Source organism: Dipodomys spectabilis, unplaced genomic scaffold (assembly GCF_019054845.1).
Source record: "Dipodomys spectabilis isolate Male_0828 unplaced genomic scaffold, ASM1905484v1 ptg000145l, whole genome shotgun sequence".
Classification (NCBI taxonomy): domain Eukaryota; kingdom Metazoa; phylum Chordata; class Mammalia; order Rodentia; family Heteromyidae; genus Dipodomys; species Dipodomys spectabilis.
In genome coordinates this window covers 25,201,528-25,220,455 of record NW_024870822.1, presented here as the reverse complement: position 1 = coordinate 25,220,455, position 18,928 = coordinate 25,201,528, and the positions used below count along the sequence as shown (strand labels likewise).

The following is an 18,928-nucleotide window of genomic DNA, read 5'->3' as shown; positions in this document are numbered from 1 at the left end:
TTCAACTCAAGACTAGTGCTTTACCAGTTGAGCCACAGCGCCACTTCTGACTTTTTCTATTTATGTGGTGCTGAGGAATCAAACCTAGGGTCTCATGCATGCAAGGCAAACGCTCTACCACTGAGCCACCTTCCCAGCCCCTCTAGAATTTTTTTATTTTCAAATAATAGTTCCATAATTTCTATTACACATCTAAATAGAAAAAAAAATAAAATAAAATTTTGTAACTTAAAGCTTTTTTAGAATGAGAGAAACTGCAAAAGGCAGCAGCACCAAGGCGCGCGGGGAACAGGCGGATGCTGCGGGCTTCCTCCCCGGCCCCGCACCGCCTTAGCCTGCGGTAACGGCCCCTCCACTCGGGCCCCCAACCCTCTCTGCGCTGCTGCCGGCACAGGCTGAGACCCTGGACTCTGTACCGTGGAGGAGGCCCGTGGGGAGGCCATGCCGGGCTCCGGAGCCACTAGGCCCCAGCTGAAAACCGCGCTCTGGGATCCAGACCGTCCACTGCGCGCCCAGCAAAGCGGAAATGTGTCACGGGCAGGAACTGAATTCACTGGGCCTGGCTTGGTGTTGATTTCAGTATGCTGCGACGAAAACCAACACGCCTGGAGCTAAAGCTTGATGACATTGAAGAGTTTGAGAGTATTCGAAAAGATCTGGAGACCCATCAGAAACAGAAGGAAGATGTGGATGTTGTGGGAAGCAGTGATGGAGAAGGAGCCATTGGGCTCAACAGTGACCCCAAAAGCCGGGAACAAATGATTAATGATCGAATTGGCTATAAACCCCAGCCCAAGCCCAACAATCGCGCATCTCAGTTTGGTAATTTTGAATTTTAGATGGATTTTCTTGAATGCCAGAACCCTGGCATGGAATAAAATGATGGCAGAAGTACAAATCAGTTTTAGAGCATTGAATGCTTGTAGTGAAGCAGAATGCTTTACCTCCTGCAGAGAGAAATCATGTTTGCATGAAATTACTGATGTGTAACACACACAAGCTGGAACCCAAATTCTGGTTTGTCTGGAAAATTTGACTGTGTAAAGCTTATCTGACTTTGTTTTTAAAAATAAATGTATTTTGGGGGGAAAAAAAAAAGCTTTTTTAAATGCCTAATTTTCCACTCCATGTAAGTTTTCACTGATTTACATTGGTAACAATATCAGTCTGGATTTTGCTACAACTGAAAATCTAGCAAAGAATAGACTAAAAACAAGGCTTATGTTTCTCAAGTAACAATCAGGTTTTTGGGGGGGGGTTGTTTTTGTTTGTGTTTTTGTTTTTGTTTTTTATTGCTTTTGGGAGATGACGTACAAGGCCATGATGTTCCCAGGATACATTCTGCCTCTTTAGAAGCCGGGTATCTCCTCTCATGTTTCTAAGTTTGATTGCAAGAAACCTACTCCACTCCAGAAGCATGGCTATTTTTAGGTAGAAGGATGGTGAAGAACAAAGAGCCACATGTCCTTGTTCACTAGGTTATACTTTTCTAAAGAGTGATAGGAGAAGAAATCTGGGATGTCCTAAATTTTGAAACACACAGGAAGGAAAGAAATGAGAACTCCATTTTAACTCATTACCTGCACACACACACACACACACACACACACACACATGCTCCAAGGACACATCACATCACATTCTCCTTTAGGGCCCACCAACCAAATAAGAAGCAGTAAAAACTTCTCTTTACAGAGAAACCCTCTATCTCAGGATTTTTCCCATTTCCACTGCCCTACCCCTCTCAATAATAGTGAGTGTGGGTATGAGGTAAATGATTTATGTTTGTTTTGCTCAGAATTCCATTATAAAACATCCTGGCCCTTAAGAGCCCATGGATATTTTCCCAACTGCTGACTAGCCATACCAGTAACTTTGGGGATTGATCCTGGGACCAGTCTTTTCATGTTTGGATAGCTTCTTGACCAGCTCAATAAGCCTTTATTTCAGAGACCATAAGCCTCAGATTCTTAGAAAACTCACACAAGGAGATCACCTGCAGATCATAACTGTGTCACAAACTACCTTTGTTTCCCAGATAAAATGATAAAGTGGGTATCAAACTAGGTACAGTGTTGCCCTTAAGAAAATCAGTCTTTTCTCACAGAAAGAAAATGAAGTAGAAATAAAGTAAATAACTAGAAGTTTCTGCCTCAGTGACTAAAATTAAAAGCCATGGCAGAAAGAGGATGATTGAATGACATGATTATGAAATTATATATAAAGCATAGTAATAATTTCCATTAATCAGAATGGCATAAAATTCTAAAATAATAGCCAGTTTTCCTAGTGAGCATTCTAGCTCCTCAAGTAACATCACAACTATATAAATCAGCACATTCTTAAGTATACAGGCATGCATGCTTTCGTGAATGCATTTAGTATTAATAAGCCTTATTTTTTATTGCAACTTAAGCTTTACTCATCATGAAGGACAAGGAAATAAAAATACAGATTTAGTTTCAAAGTCAGTATGACAATTCAATAAATTTTAAATCCTTCAAGATGAGAGACTGTTCATTGAGACTCAGAACTATAAGGAATTAAATTTAAGAAGTTTTCTTAGGAAACATTGGATTGTACAGTAGGTGAATGAACCAAGTAATTAGATAATGGTTAGAAAAAGGTTCTCTGTTTGGCTTCCTTTGTGTGTATATTTTCTTATTTGTTTTAGACAAATCTTATTTGATCAATTCTTTAAGGACATATCCAAATAACAAGAGATGGGATCCAATCAAAGAGGTTTGCAAGTGTTTAATGCCCAACTAAAAACAATGTGTAAGCTGGGCATCGATGTCTCATGTCTGTAATCCTACCTACTCAGGAGGCTGAGATCTGAGGATCGCAGTTCAAAGCCAGCCTGGGAAGAAAAGTCCAGGAGACTCTTATCTCCAATAAACCATCAGAACACCGGAAGTGACACTGTGGCTCAAGCTGTAGAGTGCTTGCCTTGAGCTGAAGAGTGCAGGGACAGCGCCCAGGCCCAGCATTCAAGCCTCAAGACCAACAAGACAAAAACATAAAAACAATGTGTAGGAGGGGCACAAATGGAGGAAGGAAGAGTGAGCAAATGCAGTCATTATATTAAATACAAATTATGTAAAAATTGAACTTGTAACTTGAGGGACGGGTAGGAAATACTAGGGGAGAATGATGAAGGACGTGACATTGATCAAAATTCATTGTATTCCATTTAAGAATTGTGATCTCATTGTACCACTACTTGATAATAAAATAAAAACCTATGATGATTAAATTTTTTAAAATGTGATACAACATTCAGATATCACCCATACGGTTTCACACTTGGGCTGATGAAACTTCTTCAATTAGCTCTAGTCAGATTTTCTCCTCCATCTTCATTTTGGCAGTAGTAGATATAAAGGAAATAAAATAATGAAGTCAAATAAATGATTTCATCTTGAAGGGAAAATGACCTGTCCTCTTTATTGCCTCCCTTGGAGCAAAACTATTTATCATTTTGATGTACACTCAGCAAATGTCAACATTGGTATTTCTTGTAGCAATATTGAAATGCGACAAGCCAGTGTCTCAAGCCTATAATCCTAGCTACTCAGGAGGCTGAGATCTGAGGGTCATAGTTCAAAGCTAGTCCAGTCAGGAGAGTCCATGAAACTCCTATTCCCAATTAGCTACTGAAAAGCCAGAAGTGGAGGTCCAGTTCAAGTAGTAGAGCCTCGAGGACAAAAGCTTGGGGACAGTGTCAACCCTGAGTCCAAGTCCCAGGACTGGCACCAAAAATTAACAAAATGTCACGTTCAAAGCTAGAAAATATCTATTCATTCTGGAAAAGATTGCATGCAGGTATTGCTGTTATTCAAGAACCAATGAAAAGGGGTACAAAGCTGGGCATCGATGGTTCACGCCTGTAATCTTACCTACTCAGGAGGTTGAGATATGAAAATCATGGTTCAAAGCCAGCCTGGGCAGGAAAGCCTGTGAGACTCTTCTCTCCAATTAACCACCAGAAAAATCAGAAGTGACAATGTTGCTCAAGTGGTAAAGCACTTGTCTTGAGCTGAAGAGCTGAGGGACCATGCCCAGACCCAGAGTTCAAGACTGACAAAAGAAAGAAAGAAAGAAAGAGAGAGAGAGAGAGAGAGAGAGAGAAAGAAAGAAAGAAAGAAAGAAAGAAAGAGAGAGAGAGAGAGAGAGGGAGGGAGGGAGGGAGGGAGGGAGGGAGGGAGGGAGGGAGGGAGGGAAGAAAAGAAAAGGGGTACAATAACATAATATATTTGTGTCTCACAATAACAATAAATCATATGTTGCTTGGATAGTATAGTGGTAGATTTAAGAAAATTTAAACCAAGGGCTCAAAATCAGTAAATGACAAGGATGGTAATATCATAATTGGCTTTCAGAATTAATCACTTGATATTCGCCAACAAAACACTGGGCTAATATATCCTAAGATAATTAAATGAAACCCAGTGTTAAATTAGAATCATTTTAGACACTAAATACAGAGATTGTATTCCTCTCACATGTTCCTTCCTACTCATTAGTGAAATAAATTTTTCACGATAAAAAAAATTAAGTCTCATTTCCATATATGTAGGGTTCTTGCAGTGCAACTGAGGGGATAGCAGAATGAACCTTCAGGTCACAAGGGTGGAGTTAAAACTCAGTCACCTAAGTAATTCACTAGTATCTGTGAAATTTTACAAACTCACTAGACACTATGTTGAAAATGAACTGTACAACTTGTGACTGGGGTCTGGAGAGAAAAACTGGGAGAGAGTGAGGAAAGGGTTGACATTGTCAGACAAGAAACGTACTCATATCTTAGGGTTCATTTCCCTAACATCAACTTAACTGATCTTTTCTGCTTGGCTCAGACATATACTAGTTATTGCAAATAAGGGAAACCATGGGACCTATGTTTCTTTGGGCCTGGTTTAGTTCAATTTCTATGTTGCTTTGTATGTCCCTCTCACACGGTATAACCCCTGCTTTCACTGTATTTGATGTTGGTATAATTTGTCGAGGGGAAGGGCAAAAACAAATCATTTAACTAGGGATACAGGTGGACCCATTGCAACAATGAGATGTAGAAGTCGTTATGTCTAAAATGAACTTTACAACTTTGGTGGGGGGGGAGGAAGGTTCGGTGAGGGGGGAGGGGGAGGATGGGAAGGGATGGGAAGGGGAAACAAAGGAGGAGGCTACAATGCTTGATAAGAAATGTACTCATTATCTTGCCCATCTAATTGTAACCCCTCTGTACAGTATTTTCACAATAAAAAAGAAAAGAAAAGAAATGCACTCATGGGGCTGGGAAGGTGGCTCAGTGGTAGAGCGCTTGCCTTGCATTCCTGAGACCCTGGGTTCGATTCCTCAACACCACATAAGCAAAAAGAAAAAAGCCGGAAGTGGCACTGTGGCTCAAGTAGTAGAGCGCTAGCCTTGAGCTGAAGAGCTGAGGGACAGCGCCCAAGCCCAGAGTTCTGACCCCACGACCGGACCCAAAAAAAAAAAAAAGAAGAAGAAGAAGAAGAAAAAATGTACTCATTATCTTGCCCATGTAATTGTAACCCCTCTGTACAGTATTTTCACAATAAAAAAAGAAACATACTCATTACCTCACTTACATTAACTGTAACCCCTCTGTCCATAATAAAAAAAAATTTAAACTAATTTTTAAAAAAGAATTTACAAACTCACATTTGCTTTTATTTATGAATATACAAAACAGTCTATTGTGCTATTGTCTGCTATGAAAAAACACAGCATCACTAATAAATGGTTGAAGAAGCTGGTGTTTCCAATGTTTAGGAAATATTATACAGCCATGGGGGGAAAGAAACAAAGAAGCATTGAGCTATAAAGAATATCCTGGTGTGATTCAAAATATGAGAATAGAGGGAAAAAATGAAGCATATTCATGAAGACATGCAAGTGTTTTCAAAATTTATTAAATTGAAATAGTGATAATCCAGGCAAAGAACAAATATAACATGGCTCCTCAACAAATCAGACAGTGTGAAAAAAACACTTTTGTCTGCCACAGTTTAATCAAGGCCCTTTTCATCTCACTGTTTCTCAGGCTGTAGATAAATGGATTCAGCAGAGGTGTGAGCAGTGAGTAAGCCAGTGAGATAATCTTCTTGGTGTCTGGCGAATAGCTGGATTTGGGTTGCAGATAAGTCATGCTGGCCGTGCCATAGAAGAGAGTGACAGATGTGAGATGGGAGGCACAGGTGGAAAAGGCCTTCTGCCTCCCAGTGGTCGACGGCATCTTCAGGATGGCAAAGAGGATTCGAATGTAAGACAAGAGAATCAGCAGGAAGGGCACCATGACAATCAAAATGGTGCCTGTGAAGGCATAGATTTCAAACAAAAAGATGTCTGCACACACCAGCTTCAGCACTGCTGGTGTTTCGCAAGAGATGTGATTGATTTCATTGGGCCCACAAAAGGGAAAACTAAATACCCAGGTAGTCTGAAGAGTAGTCATAGTGAGCCCAGAGACCCATGAAAACATCACTAACTTCACAAAAACCCTTCTGTTCATAATCACCGGGTAGGTCAGAGGATGGCAGATGGCGGCATATCGGTCAGAAGCCATTGCCCCCAAGAGAAAACATTCAGTCCCTCCAAAAAGAAGAATGCAATACATCTGCACAAAACAGCCCCCAAAAGAGATGGTCGCTTTCTCGTTGGATAAGATCACCAGCATTTCAGGCATGACAGCTGCGCTGAAACCCAATTCCACCATGGATAAGTTCTGCAGGAACAGGTACATGGGGATGTGGAGGCTCTGGTCCAGGCAGATGACAACTATGATGGTGGCATTTCCCACCAAGGTCATCAGATAAATCACCAAGAAAGCCCAGAACATCTGCTCTTGGAGTTGAGGAAAGTTAGAAAAGCCCAACAGGATGAATTCAACCACAAAGCTTTCATTTTGCTTTCTCATCTCAGTAGGAGGATCTTCTCTTGTTCTGCGGGACAAAGTATAATAAAGAATTAAGTCGCTCAAGGAGATAAAAGCTCCAATCTGCCTTCACCCCAGAATCCTGCCAGAGCATGAAGGAAGAATCTCATCCTGACAAAACTTTACAGGGCAATTTTAGAAAATGGCTAAATACATTATTACTGAATCTTTCAAGTATAAAAGGAGAAATGAGACTCTTGGCTTCAAAAATATAATCTAAGGAAAAAAGCATACTATCAGATTTCTATTGGAAATTAAAAACTATATGTTTACGAAAAAAATTAAATATAAGCAAGGCACTGTAGTCCTTGTTACTTAGGAGGCTGAGATCTTAGGATTATGATTTGAAGCCAGTTCAGGCAGGAAAGTCCATGAGACATTTATTTCCAATGAACGATCAAAAAGCCAGAAGTGGAGCTATGACTCAAGTGGCAGAACTCTAGCCTTGCACAAAAAAGCTCAGGGAAGGCACCCAGTCCTTGATTTCAAGCCCCAGAAGCAGCATAAAAATAAATAAATATAAACATTGTCTTCAAGTAAATATAAATATTTTATAACTCTGATTATATTACCATAACCTTGTGACATGTTATCATTTATTTTACTCAAATCTAGGCAAATGTACGAGACCATAAGTAATGTTAAAACAGTCAGACATTGACTTATGTTTGTCATCCTACCTACTCAGGAGATCTGAAGATCATGGTTCAAAAGCAGGCCAGCAGAAAATCCATGAGATTAACTAGCAAAAGTTCAGAAATAGAGCTATGGCTCAAAGATTAGAACCTCAGACTTGAGGGGAAAAAGCCAAGCAAGATCATGAAGCCCTGAGTTCAAGCCCCTCCACTGTGAAAAAAGTAAACATCAAAAATAGTAGATAGTATCAAACACTACTCCAAAATTCAGAAAATAACTTAAAATTTTTAGATGGCAAATTTTATAAGCAGGCATTTGAAATATTCATTATATCAACATTAATACATTTATATGTGACAGCTAAAAGCATGTGTAATATATTGATACACACAAAGGTCCTTGTATTCTAGATGCAGTTATTTTATGTGAAATCTATACACTATGTAAATTAGATTGATCTATCATTTCTTTTTGACTAAGCAGGACCTGGCCAAATCTATTGTGATGGTCCTTAATGTGAAAGTTTTAGAGCAAACTCTCCAAGGACCATCCTCTGCCCATTCTTATGACGACATAAGAAAAGCTAATTCGGAGAGTGATTGTAAAAGTGCAATTTAGAAATTGCCTTCTTTCCCCTGTTTCTCTCCTTCCTCTCTCTAGTCGCCTCTATCAATTAATTACTCAACAAGCTCTAATTCAATAACTTACCATTTTATAAGTTATGGACACATGGAAGCCCAATGTTCAACAAGAGCTAACCATGATACATAAAATATTTATGACCTTTAACCAGTAGTTAAATAAAATAGTGATCCCTTTCACACAAACTCTAACTTTGGCTTTTATTCCCATCTATTTTTATATTGTTATCCATTGACATTATTCTATATCCAGATAAAAATCTCACTCCCCACTAGAGCATATCTCCAGAAGAGAAAAGATTTGTGTTTGCTTCTTGGCTGTATACTCAATGCTTACAACAATTCCTGCCTCATATGACATATTAAACAAATACCTCTAAGGGAAATAAATAAAGCAATCTAAATGTATACTCTATCATTAATGCATATGATATCTAAAAGAAAAATGAGGCCAGGGCACAACACAACTGGGAAACAGCTGGGAAGTAATGGCAATTGTTTTAGAAATTGGAATGAGAGAAAGAATGAATGTGAATGACAAGGAGAATTTACCACCACCACCACAGGAAGCATTGTTAGGAGGGAGGAAGAAGGTAGACTTGCTCAAGATGATATCAAAGAAGTCCTTGACGATACTATAGGACTAGAATGGAATCTGCTGGCCTGGGTGAGATGAAAATCAGAGGAATTTACCAGGGAAGATTAGGAAGCTGGAAAGACGGAGGAGCATAGGGAACTGAAGACAAATAATGTCATCTTGAAGTCAGATCTGTAGAACAGCAATAAGTCAATTTACTCCTAAGTGGATCACTGAAGCATGCTCAGATAAAATACCTGATTCAACCACAATATTTACACATGTTTAGGATGGCTGAAGATCTGAAATTAGTAAGATAAACTCTGCTAGGCCAAATATTCATAACTCCTTTCTAAAACAAAACACACAAAAAACCAATAACAACAACAAAGAAAACAAGCACTCTGGTCTACAAACATGAAAATGGATAAGTTGTGAAGTTACAAGATGTAAATACAGAAAACTGACTAAAAGTGTGTAAGAAAGAGCTACGGGAACAAAAAAAAAGAGCCCTAGTACAAAAAAAATTTTTAATCAAAAAATTAAAGCAGGTAATGGAAAACAACCTTTGACAGCTCAACAGAATAACTGTGGTTGACAACAGCTCAGTTTCCATTTTGAAATAGTTAATAGAGGTTTAAATGTTCCTAACACAAAGATCTGATAAATTTCTGAGGTGACAGAAATGCCAATTTCCCCGCTCTGCCCATCACACACTATTTACAAGTAGTGGTGTCATTCTCTACCTCATAGATATGTACAATTATTCTAAGTCAACAAAAAAACTTAAAAAATAAAGAACTACAACTTTAAGAACAAAAACTCTATCGTGTATGATTTTTTTAAAACTTTGACTGCAATGCTTCCTCCTTTATCAACAAGAGCCAATGCTTTCATAGTTCTCTGGCAAATGCAACAGAAACACCCATTCCATTTCCAAAGTGTCAACATGTTAATTGAGAAAAAGGGTAAGTGTTGGACTTACTGACCGACTTCACTGATGGTAAATTTCTAGGATTTGCTGATTGGTGCAAGCAAAGTACTTAGGGCTAAAATTATGGCCATACTTTTTTTTCTCTGTAAGGAAATGAAAAGCCAAACATAGCCCAAAAGACTGGTAATTCAAGCGATTCAACAGTGTCAGCAACCCCGAGCACTGAGGCAGCTCTTCCACAGCATCTCCAGCCATTCACGAGGAGAGCTGTAAAGGAAATCCCACTCATGGGCACACAGCTGAGCTTCTCTGTCTTACCTATGGGCTCTGATCTGTAATATTCATGCCATAAATATGATTTATAAATATGATTCAGGCATCAACTCTATAATTATACAACATAGAATCCTGTGCCCTAGAGATTTCTTCCTTGACGAGCTTGAAATCACTAAGCATAGACTTACTTGTACTTTGTATGCAACCTAAAGAAGCTTGAACTTGGCCCCTTGGGTGAGAAAGCTCAAGAGAACAAGCTTGGAGTACCCTTCCTTTGAATATCCATTGGGGGGAGGGATCAGGAGACAATTTGATCATGACATCTCCCAATTAATGGGAAAAGCAGTGGCTGGATGAATGATGTCAGCAGGACAGAAGGATAAAGTAGGATGAAGGTATGAACATGGCAGGGACCTGAAGGCAGTGGATTTGATGGGACAAAATGCACAGTTTATGCATTGCTGGAAAAGAAGTTGAGGCAGAGAGAGCCAAGTATCTGCATAGAGCGCACACACACACACACACACACACACACACACAGGCCAGACTTTGATAGTTTTCACAAGATCAACAAAGTAGAATCACTGAATATTTTGAAAGGAAAAAAATAATCATTCACAGAACTGATTTCATAATAGAGCTTCTTTTGTAAAGTCAAAAGATGAGGACTGGCACCCAAAACCAAACCCTCAAAGAAACAACCACCCCATTAATAAGTGGGCTAAAGACTTAAAGAGAAACTTCTCTGAAGAGGAAATAACAATGGCCAATAGACACCTGAAGAAATGCTCAACTTCTCTGGCCATAAAAGAAATGCAAATCAAAACAACATTGAGATACCACCTCACCCCAGTTAGAATGGCTATAATCAAGAACTCTAATAACAACAGTTGCTGGAGGGGATGTGGCCAAAAGGGCACCCTACTTCATTGTTGGTGGGAATGTAAACTTGTTCAACCACTTTGGAAAGCAGTATGGAGGTTCCTCAAAAGACTCCACATAGAGCTACCCTATGACCCAGCAATCTCACTTCTAGGCATTTACCCAAATGATCAGAAACAAGGCCATACAAAAGCTACCAGCACAACTATGTTTATTACAGCAGTATTCACCATTGCTAAGATATGGAACTGACCCAGATGCCCCTCAGTAGATGAGCAGATCAAGAAAATGTGGTGTATATAGACAATGGAATGCTATACTTCCATCAGAAAGAATAACACAGCCCCATTTGTTAGGAAATGGAAAGACTTGGAAAAAAGCATATTAAGTGAAATTGCCCAGTCCCAAAGAAATTTAGGTCCTATGGTTTACCTTATTTGCAATAATTAGTATATATAACATATGACCATATAAGATGATGCTAAGTGAAATGAACCACAACATAGGGACACAAATGTTTTTGTTTCTCTTGCTTGCTTTTGTTTTAACATATTTAAAATGTGCCATGTGATTTTTTTTTGCTTCTTTTGTATGTGCTTCCCCTACGGTATTGGTTGGTGCCCTGCATCTTGTATATACATTTTTCTAATTTGGGGAGAGGAAGAGAAATAACAAAATGCTGAAGTAAGGATACAGTTTGACCCATTGTAACAATAAGATGTACAAGACCCTATCTTGAAAACGAACTTTACAATTTGGGGGAGGGAGGAGTTGGGAAGGAGAGGAGGGAAGGGATAGTAAGGAAAAAACAAAGGAGAGGGCAAAAATGCTGGATAGGAAATGTATTCATTACCTTACTCATGTAACTGTAACCCCTATGTACACTATTTTTACAATAAAAAACATTAAAAATTAGTATACATATAGGATAATCTTATCAGATGAACTGAAAAACTCAAAAAACATGTACCATATAAGACCATATAAGATGATGCTAAGTGAAATGAATCCCAAGATATGGACACAAGAGGTCTGTCTTTATTGTTATTGTTTTATATGTACCATGTGATTTTATTTTGTTGTTGTTGTTGTTGTTTCCTTTGTATTTTCTTTCCCCTATGGCATATCCCCTGTTGTCACTGTACTTGATTTTGATGCCCTGCATCTTGTATATATATATGTCTAATCTCAGGAGGGGAAGGGGAATAACAAAATGCTGAAACAAGGACACAGGATGACCCATTGCAACAAGGATACCCACAAAACCATATAATGGAAACAAACTTTACAACTTCAGATGGAGGGGGTAATGGGGGGAGGGGAAGAGTATGGGAGGTGGGGGAGGGGAGAGATAGTGGGACAAAGACAAGCAAGGGAAAGGGTAATAATGATGACAAGTAATGTACTCATTGCCTTACTCATGTAACCGTAACCCCTCTGTACAGCATCTTAACAATAAGATTAAATTAAAAAATAAATAAAACATATCAAAACCAAAAAAAGATGAGGACTGGCTCATAGGACCTTGAACACATCACTGAACTTCTCTGATTCACCAGCTTTCTCTGTAAAGAAAAATATTGTTATTAATTCCATAGAATGTAGATGAGAAACCAGGCCTTTGAGTCTGACCTAAAGTGGTTAAAGAATAGACTCTGTCTTAGGAGAACACAGGATTGGATGCACTTACCAATTTGGCTCTATTCAGAATTCAGACATGTGCCGAGATCAAAGTTATCCTTTTTACTTGTGACCTCCGATTTCTAGGAGCAGATTCTTTGCCATGAAAGCTCTCCCCAGAGAGCAAAGGAAATGGTGAGCTTGTCCAAAAAGAAATTTACTCATTACCTAACTTATGTAACTGTAACTCCTCTGTACATCACCTTTATAATGATATTTTTTGTTTTTTGCCGGTTGTGGGGCTTGAACTCTGGGCCTGGGCACTGTCCCTCAGCTCTTCAGCTCAAGGCTAACACCTTACCACTTGAGCCACAGTGCCACTTCCGGCTTTTTTCTGTTTATGTGGTGCTGAGGAATCGAACCCAGGGCCTCATGCATGCAAGGCAAGCACTCTACCACTGAGCCAGCCCTAGAATGATATTTTTTTAATTAAGAAAGTTCTCCCCTCTGGCAGCAATTAAACTGCTGGCCACACCTAGAGGTGCATTCTCTTTCATCTAATTCCAGTGGGAAATGGACTATACTTATCCTGAGAGAAGGGACTTTTCATTCATGAATCCCAATCCAAGGACTCTTCTATCCCACCACCATTGTGCTATTACAGCCCAAACATGCAGCAATGAGGTCTCAGGTATGCGAAGTAATACCTAGCACATGCTTTCCTTATTCCTGCCCCATAAAATCCCGCAGTGCTTTTCACATGCCAGTAGGTCCTATGTCTGGATGTGACCAATGATGACATTGACAATGGTTAAACAATGGTGAGCCATCAAAGTGTATTAGGTTTCAGTGAGAAGTGTGTGGACATTGAAGACACATGCTAAAATAAAGGGAATATGATAAGCATGCTATGCCCTTGATACAAAAACACGCGAGTCTTTCCACAATGTCATAATTTATTGAATAGCAATTGAAAGATTGAAATTGGGGCTATGTTCATTTTACAATATGCTAACTGCTAATTCTGCTTCTGTAAACCTGCTTGCGCTAACACTGACTCTTCCCCTCCCAGAAATAAGTTAAAAAGTTACAAAGTCCAGATGCAGGCCCAGGGACAAGGTCTGCAAACATAGGTAAAGAACAAAAGAGTATGTTCTTCTAAATTCCTGTTTAGAAACTCTCAGCAAGGGGCTCAAGACAAGGACCATCTGGCGAGCCCAGCAAACTAAGTCAAATGTCAACCAATCACGAGCCTGTAACTATGTGGACTCCCCCCCAGGGAAGCCTCCCCCTAGAGAGCCAACCAGTTTACGACTAGAGTTACAAGACTTCCCACACAACAAAATGATTGCTGGAGTATATGATAATTTTTAACCTGAGCCAATCCTGGGGAGCCTGGGGTCTTATGCTAATCCTGTGGTTTTTGTCTTTAAAAGTGCCTGTAACCACTGCTCGGGGCTTCCAGTCTGCCTTGGACAGGGAGCCCGTTTGCGCAAACGCCTAATAAACTCCTCTTGCTTATTGCATCTGCTGGTTTGGAGTCTTGGTTCTTGGGGTGCCCTCCCGTTGAAGAAAGCATCCCAGTGAGTCTGGGGTCTTTCAGTTGGGGGCTCGTCCGGGATCCAGGCGCCCCCAGACCCCAAATTCCAGGACCGGTAGGAGGTAAGATAGAGCTCTTGTGTCTCGTGTCTTTCGTGTTTGTCATTTCCGTTTTGCATTCTGGGATCCAAATCTGTATTTGGACTAGAGGGAAAAGCAGACGTGCCCAGTACCCTAGTCCCGCCCTGGAGCCCTGCTCCAGGGTCGTCTGAATCTGTATTTGGGCCAAAGGGAAAAGCAGACGTGCCCAGTACCCTGGTCCCGCCCTGGAGTCCTGCTCCAGGGTCGTCTGGAGGAAGGAGGAGATCCGAGTGTCTCTGTTCTGGGGAGTTAAGGCGAGGCCAGCCACTCCCATCTGTAATTCCTTCCTCATCTGCACTCGGTTGCCGCGCGCGCGGCGTCTGGTTTTGTCTGTCTCTGTTCAGTGTTAATCGTTTTTAGTGTGTGTTTTGTATTCTCTATAGAGATGGGACAACAAGTGAGTCCACTCCTAGGACACCCGAGACCTTGTCCTAGTTCGTTTGAAAACTGCTGGTTCTGCTTTTGTAACTTGCTTGTTTGTCAATTATGAAATTGCCACTGACCACCTGCGAGTGGCCCCAGTTAGATCTCAGCCTTGGGCCTTGGCTTGGGGGGGTCTGAGCGTGGGGGAGAACCTGTCAGTCTGAGGGGACGGCCGCTAGGGACTTTTGTCCCTTGCCCCAAGATGACTGGGAATTCTCCTCCGCCTTGGAAGGCCCCTGGGTCAACGTCTGCAGGAATCTAAGAGAAAAATCCTCCGGAGGTGATAGGGGGGTTGAGTCCCCTGGTAAGTGAATGGTGGTGAGATGTCGCCCCATTCACTGAGACTTGATTTTGTCTTTGTGGCCACTTTGTCTTGTTAACTTTAGTGTGTGTTTGTTTTATGTTTTCTGGGGTAGGGAAGTTCTGGGTGAGTGGCAGGCTCACTCAGCAGACTCTGGATTCAGCTTGCTGAATGGGAGTAGCACAGAGTTCCGGTAGGAATAAATTGGGGCCCATTAGTCCCCAACTCAGCCTTCAGTCCTTGAATAGTTCTGTTTTAGAATTGGTACCAGTTTTAAATGTGGATTCTTGGTTTTTGTGTTTATCTGTGTTTTTGTTACTTTTTTAAACATCTCTGGGGGATAAAAGTTCCAGCTGGGCTTGGTCACAGACCTGTTGTGCCTCCCTCCCTGTGAGGCATGGAAGGTTACTGGGCTAGTTCGGTTCCCTTCTAGCCTCAGGCAGCATTTTCTCCTTGTGGAGGCTTCCAGCAGGGAGGGTGTAGAAGGCTGTGTACCTAGTTTGGACTTTTTCAGCTAGTCCTGACAATGTAACAATTTGTAAAGTGCTCTTGTCTAAATTGGATAAACAATCTGGCCAGTTTAGCTTAAAGTGACCCCCTCCCCCAGCCCTCCTCCAACAGAAGGGATTCAAAAGACTAATTAGTGAATTGCCTTGCTAAACAAACAAGCTCTGGGAAAATAAAGCCCAACAAAGGTACCTAGTTTAAAAGAAATACTGTCTTAAATTTTTGTTTAAAAACTTTAGAAGGTGTACATATGACTGATTTTGATTTTTGCGCGCTTTAAGATCTGTGTGAGTGTTTTGTGTGTGTCTGTGAACGTGTTCAAAGATAAGAATTGTCAGCATGCTGTAACAATTGGGTGAGTTTAAATTTAAAAATTGAAAAGGGGGAAAAACTTAGAAGCCAACAGAAGACCTGTCTTTAGGGGTAAGGGGTGAACAAGCAGAAGTGCAGTTCAGCTGGTCATGCATGGTGGGACAAGCCCTGGGAGGAGTCCACGCATGGTGAAAGAGGGTAAGCTGGCACAAACGCAGTTCATCTAACCCTAAAGAGTCGGATTGGATGTGTGCCCATTCCATAGAAGGGGCTGAGTGGCCCATCTTTGTTCTCTCTTTTCCCTGCAGATACAGACTGAAAACATGATGGTTAAAATGAGTAATGTGATGATCTGATTAGTATTGCTAAAACTTCCCCTTGGATGTGTTAACATTAAAATTAGGAAGGCCTTAAAAAATTAGAAATGGATTTCTGGATATAAAGTTTAAAAATAAAATTGTTCTTAACATTGGCCTCAATGTGCACAGAGAAAAAATTAGGATTATCAAAATGATTGCTATTCCAGTTTGCTCTTATAGGTTGTTTTTTTAAGTTTCCAGCAAAGTCCAGAGTAAACCACAGAGGATTCTTAAAAGTTTGTCAGATGTAACTTTGACTCTCAATAAGTTTTAGGTAAGAGCATGCTTAAAAGCTACTTCTATGTTGACCCCCTTGTTGCTTTTAATTGGAGTAAGATGGCCTTTTATAAGACTCATTGATCTGAAACTGGTTCAAGGCCAGCCCGGGCACAAAAAGGTTCCTGTGAGACTGTCACCTCTACTCAGCCAGCAGAGTGCTGAAAGAGCAAGCAGAGTTGCTTTGGGACTCAAAGTGGCAGAGTGCTAGCCTTGAGCTGGAGAGCTGAGGGACAGTGCTCAGGCCCGAGTTCAAGTCCAGCGACCAGCTAAAGGGAAATGCCAATGAGGCATTTACCCCAATGTGGAGAAGACACTCCTGGGACAAAAGCAACGGAGGAGCATCCAGAGGCAGTAAGCCACTGCTTGGATGGCAGAAATGTCAGGTCCTAGAGTCATTTGTGCGTGGCCCTTCAAAACTGGTCAGAGCCGGGAGGTCATGGGAAGAGTTTGTAAGCATGCCTAATGTTCATGACTACCTTGTAAGGAACAGGAACTTGCCACTTGCCAGTCCTCTGTGATAGTAAAAAGCTAATGTTATGAAATGTGGGGGATAGTTTAAATCTCAACCCCTTTATGTGCCAAAAGCTTTAATTGGCAGTAACTATTGAGCTGACATCAGCTACATGAAATTCATCTGCTCAGGAAAAAGTTTGTAAACCAGAGAGTCCATTGATATCTGTCTAAAGGCCTGCAAAGGTAACTTAGGCATTGTTAGGGTCACTAGAGATCACATTCCTAAGTCATCCAAAAGGATGTTTTTGCAAACCAGAGTGCTAAACAAGCTACACTGCTGTAGCCGGAGAAAAGGTCTGTGCAGTTGTCAAAATATTGTTCTTAATGACATCTAACCCTGATGGCCTCTTTGTAAAATAGGCTAAGGTTATAGGTTCCTGGCTAGGTAAGATCAACGCCCCTGAAGTCAGCTTGAAAAAGTTACAGAAGATGGACCTTCGCTCTTCTACCCCCATTTTAAGATCAAGGGTCCAGAGTCAGTTTTGGAGAAATGAGGCAAAACAGATAAAATAATTTTTTTTAAAAAGACATAAAAATAGTGTTAACTGTTATAGGTGTGCAAGGTGTGGAGACTGCATCTGTCAGAGATGGTTACAAGATGGTTACAAGACTGAGCCTTCTGTGTCTATTTACAAAAATATCTGGCTAGTAAAAAAGTTGTGATTTTGGTAAATTGTCCTGGACTATTGTTTAAAGATCTTAAAAACCAGCAGGATCAAAGCCTGCCAAGCCTATGCAATGTATCTTTAACCAGTCTGTGTAGGAATTTACAGCACGAGGTGTGACAGTCCCTTGAAGCCACCGAGAGACCCTGCTGCTGCTGCTGCTGCTGCTGCATACCCTAATGGGTAAAGTTCAACGACGGCCTGACAGCCACCTGGAGAAACTCCTGCCTGATTCCATCACCTGAGTCTGCTTCCTGTTTGACTGCTGCTAAATCCAAGATCTTGTGGGACATTCTTTTGGGTAATATCCAGAAACCCTCTCTTCCCATAGTGGATATTGGGGACAAGGATATCACTGGCTTGCTTGCCTTAGGCAATTCAGTGCATAGTGACTGGAAATCCACTGGTCATAGCCTAGCCTAGTTTGGCTCTGGTATGGTAATAACCTGAGTATGTTATCAATGGAAGTAATAAGCTGAAAAGGAGAGGGGGTTAGTAAAGGAAGCCTTGGGAAAGGAATTGGGGAAAAATTGGTATCCCCTTTGGATAAGAAAGGATTTGAAAAGTAAGGATTGTCTTTAAAGAAGACAAACCTCAGAAAGTTTAAGTATGTCGCAGATGGTATGAGTATGTCTTAAAATTGGAGCTTACAAGTACAGCTGATATAAAATTAAGTTAACTGTGATACACGGAGTCAGGACTGGTGGAAAAAAATGTAAGGGGCCCTGGTCAACTGTTACTTTTGTTACAATCGGACCTTGTATACTCAACAGACTTGTAAAAGAAAAAGATCAGCTCAGTCCGTCTATTAGTTCTGAGATCCAAATACCAAGCATTGAGAACAACTGACACCCCACAAGATAATATAGAGACACCCTAAATTTTAAGATTAAAATTAGTCCAAAGACAAGAGGAGGGAATGAAAGATTGAAATTGGGGCTATGTTCATTTTACAATATGCTAACTGCTAATTCTGCTTCTGTAAACCTGCTTGCGCTAACACTGACTCTTCCCCTCCCAGAAATAAGTTAAAAAGTTACAAAGTCCAGATGCAGGCCCAGGGACAAGGTCTGCAAACACAATGACTTCACAAACTACATCAGTTTTGACACCTTTAATTCACAATAGTCTGTGTTTGCTTGATAATCATGACCATAATAACCACAAATTCTTTATTCAATTTCAGTCTTCTTAATATCACTGATAGTAATAATGCTCAGGCACACGTTATTCTTAACACAATGATATGTAGGTTACAGGACAGAAAAGAAAAGGTTAAGTTAGCCACCAAATTTCAGGAAGCTCATATTTCAGGACACAAAGAGTACTGATACATGTATGAGTCACTGAAGATAGTCAGAAAAG

General features: G+C 40.6%; 2 protein-coding genes across 2 annotated transcripts; one reads left to right on the top strand and one right to left on the bottom strand.

The window, feature by feature from the left end:
• The first annotated feature begins 542 nt into the window (after window positions 1-542).
• On the top strand, window positions 543-883 carry LOC122117749 (anaphase-promoting complex subunit CDC26-like). Its single transcript, XM_042691551.1, has one exon. The coding sequence runs from the start codon at window positions 582-584 to the stop codon at window positions 837-839; it is 258 nt and encodes an 85-aa protein (XP_042547485.1). The 5' UTR covers window positions 543-581; the 3' UTR covers window positions 840-883.
• Window positions 884-5,986: 5,103 nt separating this feature from the next.
• On the bottom strand, window positions 5,987-6,940 carry LOC122117890 (olfactory receptor 10A3-like). The gene has a single exon (XM_042691762.1). The coding sequence runs from the start codon at window positions 6,938-6,940 to the stop codon at window positions 5,987-5,989; it is 954 nt and encodes a 317-aa protein (XP_042547696.1).
• Window positions 6,941-18,928: the final 11,988 nt, after the last annotated feature.

Bases quoted from the DNA above. Each gene is read 5' to 3' on its own strand.
- LOC122117890 (XM_042691762.1), bottom strand. From the start codon at position 6,940: ATGAGAAAGCAAAATGAAAGCTTTGTGGTTGAATTCATCCTGTTGGGC.
- LOC122117749 (XM_042691551.1), top strand. From the start codon at position 582: ATGCTGCGACGAAAACCAACACGCCTGGAGCTAAAGCTTGATGACATT.